The following is a 14,964-nucleotide window of genomic DNA, read 5'->3' as shown; positions in this document are numbered from 1 at the left end:
AGACATGATGTTTTGTGCAGGAATAGAAACCCTGACTAAGACAGTCCCCTTTTAAGCCTAGTTTCTGTTGAATTAATTATTTAAAACGGCTGCTAGTCAAGCCCACTATCTAAGCTGTGGTGGCTCTGCCTAGCTCAGCCGCCATGTTCCACGGCCAGAGGCCACGTGTGCAACACAGCTAGAAACGGCCAGCCAGAAACACCAGCCCTGCCACCCACGAGACGCCAGCGTGGGAGATGGCTCTGCCAATCTTCTATGCCATCTCCGCAAGACTGGGCATCGCCCAGACCATCCCATCATCCATGCAGGCTCAGTAGGGAAATGAGACTCTAATGCTTAAATATTAATCAAAGGCTTTATATGTTTGGTAATGCTCAATAACAATATGCCCATACAATTAGAGTTGTTTCCCAAATAGCTAACCTAAATATAAGTTGTTACCGGAGGCTGCTCTCCATACCTGTGTGGCTCTCCATCGCTCCTACATCTCTGCCCTCTCTAGCTCCTCCTCTTCCTTTTCCTCTTCCTCTCCTTACTCCTCCCACCTTAGCTCCTCCTACAGTCTCAGCCTGTCCTCCCAAGAAAGCGATACACTGTGAGACCCATCACAGAGAAGATGGCAGATGGTGAAACAGAGCTGGCCTGCTCCAGATGTAGCAACCTAGGCAAACAATCCCAGGCCCCTGCATAGCCAGCCAAACATCCTAGAGCTTGTGGGGAAGAAGCCACAGTGGCAACACTTAGCTCAGGGAACATTCTAGAATGGCAGACCTCTGGCACCCAGGATAGCTGACTAGTGCCACCTCCCGACAGCTCTTTACTAAGACCAGCCTGTCCCCAAACACAGCATGCAATGGAAGTTCCTGCAAGGAACTGTGGCGGCTGTCAACCAGATCTCTAGATAAGGACCTGGATCCTCTACTCAAAGTCCTCAACTTCACAGAAGGCAGTGTACGGGCAGATGGGGCTTACTCTGTGACACTGGGCCAGTTACTTTCTCTCTCCATAGGCTTTAGTTTCTCGGTCCAGAAAGTGTGGCTGATGAAGCAGTCAAGCTTCGTGACCAGATCCCGTGAATCTGAGAACAGCAAAATTGGAAGAGTCCAAAGGGTAAATTGGAATCCCCTGGGGATTCTCAGAAGAAGGGAAACAGAGGTGGAGACAGAAGCACTAGAAGTGATAAGCAGAGTAGCAGGTATTTTTTTATTCTTAGGTGCGGACTCTCAGTACCCTCACTCCTCCCTACACCATCCGTCTGCCTGTTTGGAGCCACCGTCTGTCTGCCTGTAGGCTAGGAGCTGGAATCAGTCAGTCGTAGATGTATTCACAGGTCAGCAGCTCTGAGTCACGCAGCTGGAACTGGAGGTAAAAGGGGACATAGAGGAAGGATATAGGGGAGGGTTGATGGGACCAGACTCCTTTATCCTGACCCTCTGGCCCTGACTGTTTGGCAGTTGTGAGGCACAGTTCTGGCACTGTTGAGCATCCCAGCATGGGGGCAGGCAGGTGGGTGTGATCTCCTGTATTCTACCATGTGCCCCAGCCTTGAGATAAAGGCTCCTGTATTTTTTGGTTGGAGGGTAGTACTGCCTAGCCAGACCCACCTGGAAGGCCTCTCAGTGCTGGTCCAGGATGAGGGGCATCTGTGCGCTGTCTACTCGGGGAGGTAGCCGCTCTCCTGTACGCACATTGAACATGGGCAAGGTAGAAAGGGGCCGGGGCACCTCACGGCTGGCTGCCATCTGCCGAAGCTCTTCTGTATTCCCATGGATGGAACAGTGGTGAAACATCTGGATGCTGGAGACACAAACAGAAGAAGATCAGCTCTTGGAATTGGCCTGTAGGAGATAACCTGGCATTGCCTCAGAGACACCCTGCTGTCTGCCTCCCAGGTCTGGTTGCTGGGACACTCAAACACAGGTACTTGCTGCACCCAGTGATTGAGACAAGGTTCCTTGATTTAAAGCTGTATGTTCCTGGTTTAACCCCTCTCTGCCTCCATCTCCTCTACCTGTAAAGTGGGGATAATACTACCCATGTCCTACCATTGCTATGCGGAGTAAAGAAAATATAGCTGGCTGGAATAGTGGCCAGCATAGGTAAATCACAAGATGTCAAGGCAGGAGCAGATACCCACATGGAGTTTATATTTGCAGAAGCTAGTATTAGTTGGCCTTTATAGTCTAGTGTTGTGGTTTGGTTTGTTTAAAACTTAGAGGGCCCGGGCTTCAAACTCCATATCGACTGGGGATGACCTTGAACTCCTGATCCTCCTGCTTCCGTCTCCCAACTGCTGGCATTACAGGGGTTCGCCTCATGCTCGGTTTACATGACACTGAGGGTCAAATCCAGAGTCTCACACATACGAGTACCCTCCCAACTGTCTGCATGCCTAACCACGTAATGCTTTTATATTCCCGTGGTCTTCTCAGTCCCTTCTTCACACCCTCCCTCAGTACCAGCTCCAAGCATCAAGACTAACTCTCTCCTTTCCTGGAATTCTTATGTTCATCTGCTATGTTACCCATTCCTCTACCTCCTCTTTTGACCTAGCTTTTGACCTTTTTAGAATACCATCCCCGTAGCCCGCCAAGCTCTGGGTCTCATTATCTGGGCTTCTTGAACCTGATCTCTGCTCCTTGGTACCTGACACAGCTGCCCCCACCCACTTCTTGCTTCCCAGTCTCTGTTTCAGACCAGAGTTCCTGGAGTTGTTGTCTTCAGCTCTACCCTGGCAACTTGGAAACTCCTGCTGCAGGGAGTGGCCACACCCATCGGACGGCCCTTCCTGAACGCCATCTTAAGGTCCAGCTTTACTCCTATGTGACAGTCCTAGGTCCTTGCTTTCTGTTGCCCCAGAGCAAGCTGCCACCTGTCTGAGTTTCAGTTTGAGAGCAGCTTGGGCTGTACAACGAAGCCAAGTGAGCCCAGGAGCTGAGCATTGGGATTTGCCTTGTTTGTTTGTTTGTTTGTTTGTTTTTCTAATCACTGGGCTTCTGCTGCTTAATGCTCTGTGACATTTGGTAAATTGCTTAACCTCTCTGTGTCATTATTATAGGAAGCTATATTTTACTATAGCAAGCCCAGCAGTGAATTTGACCTCCAGGGGAAGTTGTTTTCAACTTTCTCATTCACACAAACCCGTCTTACTTTGGGCTTTGTCTGGTAACATTTTCCCAAAGTCCTGATCTTCAGATTAAAACAAGAGACTTTTCTTTGTAAACAGTAAGTTTTCTGCTAGGCATGGTGCCACAGGGCATGGGAGGCTGAGGCAGGAAAACCTTGAGTTTGAGGCCAGCTTGGGCTGTACAGTGAAGCCATCTTAAAAACAGTTTGTTATTTTGGTTTTCTTTCTTTTTTTTTTTTTTTTTTTTTTTACTCTTAAAAAAATAGAATTGAGTTTTCTTATGGAAACCGAAGCTCCGGGCAGGCTGAAGAATGCCTCCCTCTTTGTCATTTGGTTACTAATAAGGTAAGAGAAGGATCCCTACCAGAAGTGTGTGTCCCAGTCAGTGGACTCCAGCTGCAGCTGAGAGCCTGAAAGGTTAGACCACTAAAAGACAGGCAGATCTCATAGAAGTGGTAAATATACTGGTCACAAGAGAAAAATCACAGTGTCAGTGATACAACTGATCAAACCTGGCACAGCCCAATATGTACACGTATATACATATACATATACATATACATATACATATACATATACATATACATATACATGTACATGTGTGTTCCCCCTTGTGAAATATATGCTAAAATTATTGCTCTCCATGAGAAAGATCTATAAAGTAAAAACAAATAGAAGACAATAAAGCCCAGCTGGCAGTGGTAGCACACGCCTTTAATCCCAGCACTCAGGAGAGAGAGGCAGGTTGATCTCTGTGGATTTGAGGCCAGCCTTGTCTACAGAGTTCCAGGACAGCCAGAGCAACATGGAAAAGCCCTGTTTCAAAACATAAAACAAACAAACAAACAAACAAACAGTTTTGTGTGAAAGACTGACCAATTTACATAAACCAAGGAATTGCATTTTACTAAGGAAAGTATATTTTTTGTTATAAATTGTAATTCTTGTGTTTAAAGTATATTGGAAGAATTCAGCTGGTAAGGTGCATGCCTAGCAGGCAGAAAGCCCTGGGTTCCAACCCCCAGCACCACAGAAGGTGGGTGTGGAGGGACCCCTGTAATTTCTAGCACTCAGGAAGGAGAAGGTAGTAGAACCAGAAGTTATTTTCAGCTGCATATTAAGGCCAGCACCCTACTCAAAAAATAAGTCAATGTAGCCAGACATGGTGGCACATGCCTTTAATACCACCACATGGAAGGCAGAGATAGATCTGTGTTTGAGGCTAGCATGTTTATATAGTGAATTCCTGGCCAGCCAGGGCTATACAGTTTGACCCTGTCTCTGCCAAGGCAGTGGTGGCACATGCTTTGAACCCCAGCATTCAGTAGTGGCGGATGGATCACTGAGTTTGAAGCCAGCCTGATCTATAGAGCTCGTTCCAGGATAGCCAAGGCTACACAGAGAAACCCTGTCTCAACTCACTTTTCCAAAAAAATAAAAATAAAAAGGTGATCTCATCTCAAAACAATAAATACTTAAAGTTAGAATTTTTTCCACTCAGAAACACAAAGACACAATGGGCAGATACTGTTGGCAATCAAAATGGTGGGTTTAAAACTGAGGGCTTGGGTTAGGGATATAGTTCAGTGGTGAGACACTTGCCTAGTGTGTGTGAAACCCTGGATTCCATACTCAGCACCACTAACTAAGTAAATCTGAGGCTCCCAAATGTCCTAGAATTGGTTCAGAAATGCATATATATTTCAGATCTGTATGGGCATTCCCTGTGCAGGCCCAACCAACTACAGCCTTCCTCTGAAGGGCATTTGACATATCAGATGCCCCCACTCTCTGTTGCCTCAGACATCCCTAAGAAGGAACAGTGGGGCTACTATGACTCCCACAGGATTCCACCTACCTCATAGTGGCCCCCTTGAAGTCATTGCAGAGATAACTTCACCAGCCCCTGAGCCCACAACACAAGTCGGCTGAGGCCAATCGTGGGTGATCATCCTCGGTCCTCTCTCTGGCCGAGGTGTGGCCCAGACCTCCCCCCACGCCCCACAGAGGCACCTCTGAGGGAAACAGAAGACAGAACAAAGCCCACCCACTACAGAGAGGAGGAACCAGGTGGACTTTTCCAGCCACCACCCTGGAGATCCTGGCACCTAGTGCTCTACGGTCATCTCCGAAAGAGTATCAGAGAAACATGGTGTCACCATCTCTAGCCTCAAATGCTGTGGTGGCTAGAGACCAAGATGCCAGTACATCACAGGCCCGAAGCCAGAGTGAGAGTAAGAATGGGCCCAACGTTAGCACCCTGCGGAAGCCCACCATATCTAAGGTGATCCTGAGGGCTGTGGCTGACAAGGGAGTACATAGCCGTGTGTCTCTTGCTGCCTTGAAGAAAGCTGTGTCCGTTACAGGGTACAATATGGCCCAGAACACCTGGCGCTTCAAGCGTGTGCTCCAGAATCTAGTGAAGAAAGGTATGCTCAAGCAGGTGACCGGCAAGGGTGCCTCGGGCTCTTTCCGCCTGGGCAAGAAGCAGGCCTTCAAGTCCAAGGGCAGAGCCAAGAGATGCCAGCAGAGGCAGCAGAAGCAGCAGAGGGAGCAGAGGCAGAAGCCTGCACAGTGCCTGTCTGGACCACGACGATCCCTACTAAGCTCCAGAAGGAGCAATAACCAGCTTTTCAAAGGAGTTCATAGGGTGACTAAAGGCTGCCAATAATAAGGCAGGTCAGGCAGGGTGCCAGGCTTGCCACGAAGTGGGAATAAAAACCCAACTTATTTCACAAATGCCTTCTGGAATCTTTGGGGTTCTTGGGGTGGGAAGTTAGGACAGGGACTGAAGGGCACAGGGCTTGGGGGCTTGGGGGAGAAGTCGAGGGTAGAAGGAATCCAAGGTAGAATAAAATGGACTTGGAAAAATATGGTAGGATTCAAAACATCCGTTGCCATCAGCTTGTCCAACCAACCACATCATCTCCTCATGGAGAGGTAAGCCAGGTGTCATAGTAGGGAGGGAGAGACGGAGGGAGGGAGGAGGAAGGGAGGGAGGGAGGGAGGGAGGGTGGGTGGGTAATGAAGAGAAGGAGAGAAGAAGGAGAGAAGAGGGAGGGAAGGAAGGGAAGAGAAAGGGGGCAGAAGAGGAGGAGAAAAAGAAAAGATTTACACCAGAAACCCCCTTTTCCTCCCAGGCCATTTCCTCTGGACAGAGGCCGGTTGGTCCCCTTTCTCTATGCCACATCTATGACCAGAACACCCGATGACAAGGTCAGCATGTGGGCTGAGCCTCCAGCTAACCTGGGACCAGGGCTCAGAGGTCTTGGCTGCTCATAGAGACTAAAGTGTTCAATTTAACAATCCAGGGGAGCTCCCCTCTCCAGCCCCCCACCTTTCCTTTACTCACTCAGAGGTGGCCATGTCTCTCTTCAACCTGTGGGAGAAAACAGAGGTTGGGGGGAGGGGTCAGTACCAATCTGGCTTTGCATCGAGATGTCCCAAGAGCTCCCAAGTAGGAATTTCATGTGCTTATAGTCAGAACCCCCTCCTAGTTCCAAGATAGGCAAGAGTGGATCCCCAGCTACCTAGAAAGGGAGCCCCACAGTCCTCCTACAGTTGAGAATCCCACTCCCTGAGATGTATGGCTTCCCCAGTCTCAGAGTGACCCTATAGATGTGTCAACCTGCTGCCCTCCCTGTCCAGCACACTCACCGTCCTTCACGCCGACAACACATGATGTAAGCCAGCAACAGGGTGAGCAGCAGAGCCACCAGCAAGGGCACCAAGAGGGTCACCAAAGCATCTGTTAGGAAGTCTCGGCCTGTGGCTTCAGTGGGTGGGCTGAAGAATGGATCGTGCTCCAAGATTCCATCCCCTGGAGTAGGCACCTCATCCAGGGGCTCTGGCACTGACTTGTCTACCTGAGTAGAGTCCAGAGCTGACCCAGGCGTACACAAAGACACTGCCCCACAGGAAACATGCCAGGGGGTCTGCAACTACCAACCTATAAACCCCATATAACCACAGACTTCCTTCCTACCTGTCTCCCCTAGTCCATGTGGCTACGGAACAAACATTGGATGAGAGTCCAGGAGAAGCCAGTTCCAGGAGAGGCAGGCATGTATAATGGTTAGCGCGGGTGCTAGGTTTGGGCTGCCTGAGTCTGGACTCTGACTTAGGCTAGTAATTCACTGGGGTGACTTGCCTCAACATGGTTTCCTCGCTGTGGACTCAGAGTGATAATAGCGTGCCTATTTTGTCAGTGAATCATAGTGATGAAACATGCTGGGGATATGGTGCCCAGCACACATCTTTCAGTAGGTTATCAATGACCCTGATGTGTTGCAGACAGCCCCGGCCTTGTATTTTGATGCTAATTCCCCTTTTCTGTGAAAGGCTGCAGAGGAGTGAATCAGTACACAGGTGAATTCTAGTGAACCTTCTGCCCACCTTAATTTGTAAAATAAAGGCTGGAGCCAGTGCTTGGGCAGAGGAAGGGGAGGTGGAGAAATAATGGCTGGTGGGAAGAGAGCAGAGGAGGGAGAGGAGAGAGAAGACAATGGAGGATGATGGAGGAGGACAACGGAGAAGCAGGAAGTAGAAGGACAAACGCAGGGTCTGGAAAACCCACAAGTTGTTAGGGTCTCATAGCTGGGGAATAGAGTAGTGAAGTGGTGAATCTGCCCAATTTAAGCTTGCAGAATATATTCATAATTACTGAGTTGTGTTTTCATTGACCGGTCAGATCTGGGTTTGGAGATTTACCACAGCACTGATGGAGTTTCCTTTTGCTGGGTCCCAGGAGCAGGGCACACCAGCAGTTTCCAGCCTGGACTTAGAATCTCTAGGGTCCCTTGAAATATCACCAAGAGCCACAATGAGTTTCTTACTGAAGGTTGGTTTGTTTGGTGGCACTTCCACAGGAAGCAGACAGAGGTGTCACACAGACCCCCACAGACCTCCCTAAAGCTACCAATGCCATCTCTATTCTGATGCTCTCTCTAGGATGCTTGGCTCACCAGTACTTCCCAACACTCTCTTTCCCAGGAGAAGGTCTTCAAGATTGGCACCAGTAGCCAGGTGGTGGTGGCTCTCACCTGTGATTCCATGCAGCTGCTTAGAAATTCCTGGTAGTTTTAGCTGAGTTGATCTGGAACTCCAAGCTGGAGAGTCCAGATGTAGGCTTTGTCGCCCTCTTGTGGCAGAAGATAGAAGTAAGTGTGTGTGTGTGTGTGTGTGTGTGTGTGTGTGTGTGTGTGTGTGTGTGTGTGTGTGTGTGTGTGTGTGTGTTCCCGACCATAACAGAGACAACAGACGGATGCTGAGACCCAAACTGACACTATCAGAGAAAAAAGGCTGAGCTAGAGAAATCATAGCTGGAGCAGACCTGATGAAGACTGTACCCTAAACCCAGATGCTAGAGCCAGGATCCCTCCTCACCAGAGACACATTGCACCAGTCAACACGGAAGTGGGGTGCCAAGGTGTCATAGCAGGACAGTAGTGGAGGCTGTCCCTGGGCACAACGGGCATAGCTGTCAGGTGATGCCACCATCTTCAGGCAGGTGGAGAAGGGTGTGGCAGAGCCCACCTTAATGTATACCCTGGAACAGAAAGGAACCGCTGTCAGCATAGAAGTGGGGATGGGTTACCACTCTGTTGAGCAGGGTTGGAGGTGTCCTGGCAGAAGGCAAGGACCGGAGTCAGAGGGGGGACAGGGTAAGTGACCCATGGGAGACATCAGGGCCTGATGGGAGACATCAGAGCCCCCAAAACCTGAGACCAAGGCAGAGCATCCCCACTCTTTATGCACCTAGAAATCTTTTAACATGTTTTCATGGGGCATCAGTAAGTTCAGAGTTCAGTCCAAACAGGGGCTTGGGGTCAGGGAGGACAAGGAGACGGAGGGGAATGTGCAGTCGTGTGCAAAGAAGAGATGAGCGTGATGAAGGTATTGTCACGGCAGCACTCAGGAAATCAGGGCGAGGTGGCTAGCCGTTCAACCAGGAAACCCTTCCTGGGTTGCCCCCTTACCCTTCCTTCCGGCCCTCAATAGGAAGAGGGACTCGGCCTCCACGGTCCAAGGCAGAAGTGATGTTGAGCAATTGGAGCTCGCCTGGCTCCCAGAGTCCCCCCAAGGCGGTGAGGAAGCGGTTGGCAGGTGTGGAGGGCAGCACCTCCTCCACATCATGGCTGCTCACCAGGAACTCAGCTTGGTACGGCAACCGGGGACCTGAGGAGACCAAGTGGGTACTCAGCTACACACACACCCTGTGCTCGGCTCTCCAGGTGCTGTCTCGTGTCCTCTAAGCTTCCCCATAGTGTTCACACCACCTCTGCCCCGCAGCCTCTAGACAACTCAGGCCCCAAGTTCCCTTCCCCAACACTGTAGCCCATGACCTCTGAACCCTGCAGCCTGTCGGCAGCTCAGTTAGTTACACAGCCCGAGAACAGACCTCATTCCAGAGCTCCTTCCCTAAAGCTACCAACAGCATCTCTGTCCTGATGTCCCCTCTCTACGTTGCTTGGCTCCCCATTACTTCCCAACACTCTCTTTCCCAGGGGAGGGTCCTCAAGATTGTTGCCAGTAGCCAGGTGGCAGTGGCTAACACCTTTGATTCCAGCACTCAGGAGGCAAAGGCAGGCAGATCTCTGTGAGTTTAAGGCCAGCCTGGTCTACAGCGTGAGTTCCATGATAGCCAGGGCTGCTCTGTCTCAGAAAACAAAAACAAACAAAAGAAAACAAAAAGATTGTCGCCATTAGAGGAATGGAATAGAAGGTACCTTCAGGGTCCCCAACTATCATCAGCAGCCTCTGTCTAGTGGTGTCAAAGCTGTCCCGATTGTAGGCTGTAACCTGGGGGAAATGAAAAGTCTGAGGAGCGGCTCTAGCGGGAAGCTGACAAGGTACACATGGGGTGTGTGCAAATTATATGCAAATGAGTATGCATAAACACCAATCCCCCCCCCCGCCGCCCCCCCTCAGGGTTACCCCTAGGCCCCAGTGGCCACCCCCAGAGTCTGGATGCCTCTGTGCTGGCACCTCGATGACTTGGTGCCCACGATCTTCTGGAGTGGGGGTGCCATAGAGGAAGCCAGGGTTATAGGGACTGCGCTGTGTGTAGTGCAGCCACCTGGGCAGGTCTGGATGTCCCTGGAGGTGAGCATGATAGGTGAGTCGGACAGTGGGTGGCACCTCTGATGAGAGAAACAAGAGGGAATTGGAAAGTGGAGACAGGACAAGAGAGGTGAATTGGCATACTCCAGCCCATCTATCTGCTCCCTCTCTTACCAATGTGTTCTGGAAGGCGCAGGAAGGTAGCGTGTTCCAAAGGATGCACAAACACACGGCCCACGAGTGGGTGTAAAGTTGTCTGCTGGGCCTTGATGTCCCTCAGCCCTGCCAGGAGACCTATGGGGACCCCCATAAGCCCCAGACCCACAGACAGCTTCAGTCATGGGCAGGGGTGAGCCCTCCCCCCCCAGTGTTGTCTCAGAGCCGAGGGCTCCTGGCCTGCCACATGTGGTGGGGTATAGATTCCACCAACCTGCCTAGTTTAGAGGGTGATGAGACCGAGGCTTTTGTTGTCTTTGAATTTATGGAAGGGACCCCACCCCCCACCCCCCAGCCAGCTTTTCACTCCATATTTTAGGCCCATGTGGGAGGAGACTAGTGTTTGATTGACAAAAAGGGGTATGCTATGTAAGCTCAGGTGACTTGGCAGAGAGGCCCCATGCCAAATGTCTGGGAGACTGGAGGACCCCCAGAAAATGGATAGTCATTCTGAGACCCATAATTCCCAGAGAAGAACACAGATCAGAGTGTGAGCTTTAGGCCAATGAGAGTCCAGCAAAATGGACTTGCCCAGGCTTCCTCCGCCTTCCCTCTTAATGCCAAATTTAGCCTGCTCTGCCAGAATTAGAGTCCCAGCCAGCTCATTAAAGGGCCCACGACCCTCTTGGCTTGTCCCATCATGCCCACCCAGGACCCTTGGGCATCTTTGCCCTTCAAGCTCCCAGTACCCTTTCTCTAGACCCCAGCTCCCAACCCTGGGTCCCTGAGTTCTTATTAGCTCCCCAAATCCTCTAGGTCTTGCTTCACCTACTCCAAACCCTTCTTCTGAGTCCCCTACTCTTCTACCTCATAACCCCTAAATTCCACCTCTAATTCTGTCCCTCTCCCAGAGAAGATCCCCAACTTGCCTGCAAGGAGAGGAATCCAAGTTACTGCCGCTGCCATAGCTGCCCCCGCCTAGCCAGTGAGTGACAGGGACAGAGGTTGGAGGAGCAGACTGAGGGGGATGGAAAGGGAGGAGGTGTGGCAGAGCAGCTGGGGCCAGCCTTGCCCAGAGTGCTGGCTCTTTCCATTCCCAGAGTGAGCACTGTCCTCACACGTGGTGTCCCCTAGTTGTCCCTGGGGACCACAGTGGGTTTTATCTGGCGTCTATGCTTTTAAAAATATTATATATTTGACATATTATTCTAGACTTCACTTGTTCCTTTGGTTTTATTATTTTTGTGTGTTTGTGTGCTTTGCCTGCATGGATGTCTGCATACCATCTGAACTCAGGGCCCCCAGAAGGCTAGAAGAGGGAAGCAGACATCAGATCCTCTGGAATTGGCGTTAGAGACAGGTGGTTGTGAGCTGCCATGTCCAGGCTGGGACTTGAACTCTGGTCCTCTGGAGGAGCAGCCAGAGCTCTTAAACCACTGAGCTATTGCTCCACCCCTGTTTTGTTTTACCAGACAGTCTCATGTAGCCCAGGCTAGCCTCAAATGTGCTATGTTGGGAAGATGATCTTGAACTCTTTATCCTCCTGCTTCATCTCTTGAGTGCCGAGATTACAGGTATATGGCCCCAGGCTTGGTTTTATGCAGTGCTGGGAACTGAACCCAGGACTCTGTATATGTTACTCAAATACTCCATCAACTGGGCCCATTCACAGCCTTGGGTTTTTTGTTGGTTTTGCTTTTTGGTGATTGTTTGGGTTTGGCTTTTGTTTTGCTTTGTTTGTTTGTTTGTTTGTTTGGTTGGTTGGTTGGTTGGTTGGTTTTGCTTTTTGAAATAGGATCTTATTAGATATCTAATGTGCCCTGGATACAGAAGAATTGTCCCATCATGCCCACCAGGGCCCCAGGATACCTCTACCCTAAGAGCTCCCAGTACCACCAGCCTCTACTCCAGTCCCTATATTTTCTTTTTCTTTTTTCTTCTTGTTTTTTTCAAGACAGTTTCTCTGTGTAGCCCTGGCTGTCCTGGAACTCTCTCTGTAGACCAATCTGCCTGCCTCTGACTCCCCAGCACTGGGATGAAAGGCATACATTACCACACTTACCCAAAATGTGTTTGTGGGTTTGAGTGTTTTGTCTGCATTTTTGTCTGCACACAAGAGGAAGGTATTGGATCACATGAGTCTGTAGTTATAGACTGTTTTAGCCTCCATGTGGTGCTAGGGGCAGAACCCAGGACTTCAGGAAAAGCAGCCAGTACCCTTAGCCACTGAGCCATCTCTCCAGCATCCCCACCCCATCCCATCCCCTTTAAAAGCTCAACAACTCAATTGCCCTTGAGTTCCCAGCTCATTCCTAGTAGATGCCTTTCTGGCCCTTTCTCTATTTTTGTGGCCATTTTGACTAGAACCGCACCTCCCCGCCCCCGCACACCCCAACATCCCTAGACTCTGGCCTAGCTTAATGTGTCCTCTTAATTTCCTGGCCTCCATCCAAGCTGTTCTCTCTGCCTGGTGTTCCCTTCCTGCCTTGTCCCTTGGGCAGACTTTGAGCAGGTCACATGTGTCCCCTCCTCTCTGAAGCCTTTTCCCCTGTACCTCCTCTTCCTAAGCTGGCTGGGTATTGCTAATTCACCCCTCCCCCATCCCTGTGCCAACCCAGCCTCAGAACATCTGTGGTATGGAATAGGTGTTCTGGGCCACTCACCTGACCTGGGGTCTAGCAACTAGTTAAGTATAGGGGCTGGTTGACAACTTCCTTGACAGCAAGCAGAAGTATCTGTTCTACAGCCTGAGCCCCAGACCAGCATCTCCCATGTGAAGGCCTGGTTGGAGAGAACCCAGATGATATCCACCAAATGGAGACAGGTAAGCAGAGAGGCTCTCTCAAGCTAAAGCGGCTGGAGCTAATTCCATAAGCTTGTCAATCCTAGCTTGACAGTTGCTGCAGACATGGTCTTAAGTTACTAGGCCTCTCTAGGCCTCTGCTTCCACAACTATAAGCTGCATGATTTGTGCTGGCCTCTGTAGAGAATCCACAAAAAACACCCATAGCAGCACATGTTCGGTCACCTATATCATACAGAGATGAGAAAATCCTGGGGCTTGTGGGATGGCGAGAAGGACCGATGACCTGTCTGCCTCTGTGCCAAAAGGTTCACATGCATTTATGTGCACTGACCCATTCCATTCCCACAGCAGTGCCATGAGACAGACATTACCACAGCCCGTGTTTCACAGCTGATAATGCTGAGGCATGGCAGTTTCTAACTTCCTCCAAAGCCATGCTGCTGCTGCTGACTGAATGTTCTGCAAGGACACAGCCCTGTGCCTAGCTCCTCCATCATGCATTTGATGGTGGATACTTCTGGCCCTTCATTCCTGCATCTACACTTCTCTTGCAGGGACTTCCACTGAGAACCGGTAGCAGAACGCTCTCCCCTTGAATGCTGAGGAAGAAACAATGCCTCATCACTGCCAGCATTCCATGGTCTTTGCAGGCATGGCCTCACATCTAGGGATCCTTACCTTCCCACACCCTGGATGTCCAAGCAAAGATGCCTCAGTTCAGGCTTGCATTCAGGTGACTAGTGGGCAAGTTACTTTGTCCTTGTCTCTTTCCCTTCATTCTTCCCACCTGACCACCCTGAGCGTCCCTGGAGAGTCACAAAATCTCCAGAGTCAGCATCCACTCAGGCTCACGGACAGGCGTTTGTGCCCGGATCACCTTGATATTTCCTGCCTTCTCTGAGATGCAGGAGCGAGGAAATGGGTTTAGAGGCAAATCAAGAGTAGAAGACACTGAGAGTGGGCAGGGTGCAGAGTTAGCAGATAGCCCTGCCCTGCCCTGCCCCTGAACCTCCCGTGTGACACCTTCCCCTCTTGCCTTACTGCTATTTTTGGTGCCCTTAGATCACACCCTTGGCTGTGTTAAGGCAGAGTGTGCCCCAATGTTACCTACTCACAAAAACACAAGGGCCACAAAGGCCGGCCTCCCTCAATGGAGATGGCACAGCCATTTCTCTTCTGATCTTCCCCAAGAGCACCCCCCCCCCCCCAATTCAGGAAAGCCAGAGACTGTCCCAGGAATCCACTGTGGGCCCCGAGCTCCCAGTCACCAGAAAACTTCAGGGTTTGGGGGCATAGGGACCAGAAAGGTGTCTCAGAGTCCTTAAGCTCTTTGTTCAGGGTTGTTTTTTTGTTTGTTTGTTTTTGTTTTTTTTTAAATTTTAAAATTTTTATTCTGTTTGTTTTGTTTTGAGAAAAGTGGGGCTGGGTGTGGAGGCACACTCCTTTAGTCCCAGCACAAAGGAGGCAAAGGCAGGCAGATCTCGGCAAGTTCAAGGCCAGCCAGAGCGACATACTGACCCTGTTTCAAAAGGGAGGGTGGAGAGATGCCTCAGAAGCTGGGAGCACTTGCTGTCCTTCCAGAGGATCTGAGTTCAATACCCAGCATGCACACAGACAGCTCACAATCACCTGTAACTCCAGCTCTGAGAAATCCTGCTAAGTGTGGTATACACTCACATCTATATATACATTAAATAAAAATAAAAAAAAACCTTTTAACACGCACAGAGTAATAATATATATATATATATATAATATATATATATATATTATATATATATATATCCATCTCCATCCCAGCTTCAACAATTAT

The 14,964-nt window shown here is 50.1% G+C and overlaps 2 protein-coding genes across 3 annotated transcripts; one reads left to right on the top strand and one right to left on the bottom strand.

Annotated features, from left to right (window-relative positions):
- Positions 1 to 1,177: 1,177 nt before the first annotated feature.
- Sgca (sarcoglycan alpha) lies at positions 1,178 to 14,071 on the bottom strand. 2 transcript variants are annotated; one of them, XM_076935946.1, is made up of 11 exons: positions 13,830 to 14,071; positions 11,275 to 11,363; positions 10,364 to 10,483; positions 10,115 to 10,269; positions 9,856 to 9,928; positions 9,106 to 9,304; positions 8,513 to 8,675; positions 6,785 to 6,993; positions 6,480 to 6,506; positions 1,605 to 1,797; positions 1,178 to 1,359 (listed from the first exon to the last, which is right to left on the bottom strand). In XM_076935946.1, the coding sequence occupies exons 2-10, from the start codon at positions 11,309 to 11,311 to the stop codon at positions 1,617 to 1,619; spliced, it is 1,164 nt and encodes a 387-aa protein (XP_076792061.1). In that variant the 5' UTR covers positions 11,312 to 11,363; positions 13,830 to 14,071; the 3' UTR covers positions 1,178 to 1,359; positions 1,605 to 1,616. The 2 variants fall into 2 exon arrangements, with proteins under 2 accessions (XP_076792061.1, XP_034362928.1); XM_034507037.2 differs by lacking the exon at positions 13,830 to 14,071 and having other exon boundaries at positions 11,275 to 11,381.
- LOC117711410 (histone H1.9-like) lies at positions 3,422 to 6,075 on the top strand. The gene has a single exon (XM_076935947.1). The coding sequence runs from the start codon at positions 5,277 to 5,279 to the stop codon at positions 5,796 to 5,798; it is 522 nt and encodes a 173-aa protein (XP_076792062.1). The 5' UTR covers positions 3,422 to 5,276; the 3' UTR covers positions 5,799 to 6,075.
- Positions 14,072 to 14,964: the final 893 nt, after the last annotated feature.

Source organism: Arvicanthis niloticus, chromosome 6 (assembly GCF_011762505.2).
Source record: "Arvicanthis niloticus isolate mArvNil1 chromosome 6, mArvNil1.pat.X, whole genome shotgun sequence".
Lineage (NCBI taxonomy): Eukaryota > Metazoa > Chordata > Mammalia > Rodentia > Muridae > Arvicanthis > Arvicanthis niloticus.
Note: the sequence above shows the minus strand (reverse complement) of the source record. Positions and strands in the feature narration are given on the sequence as shown.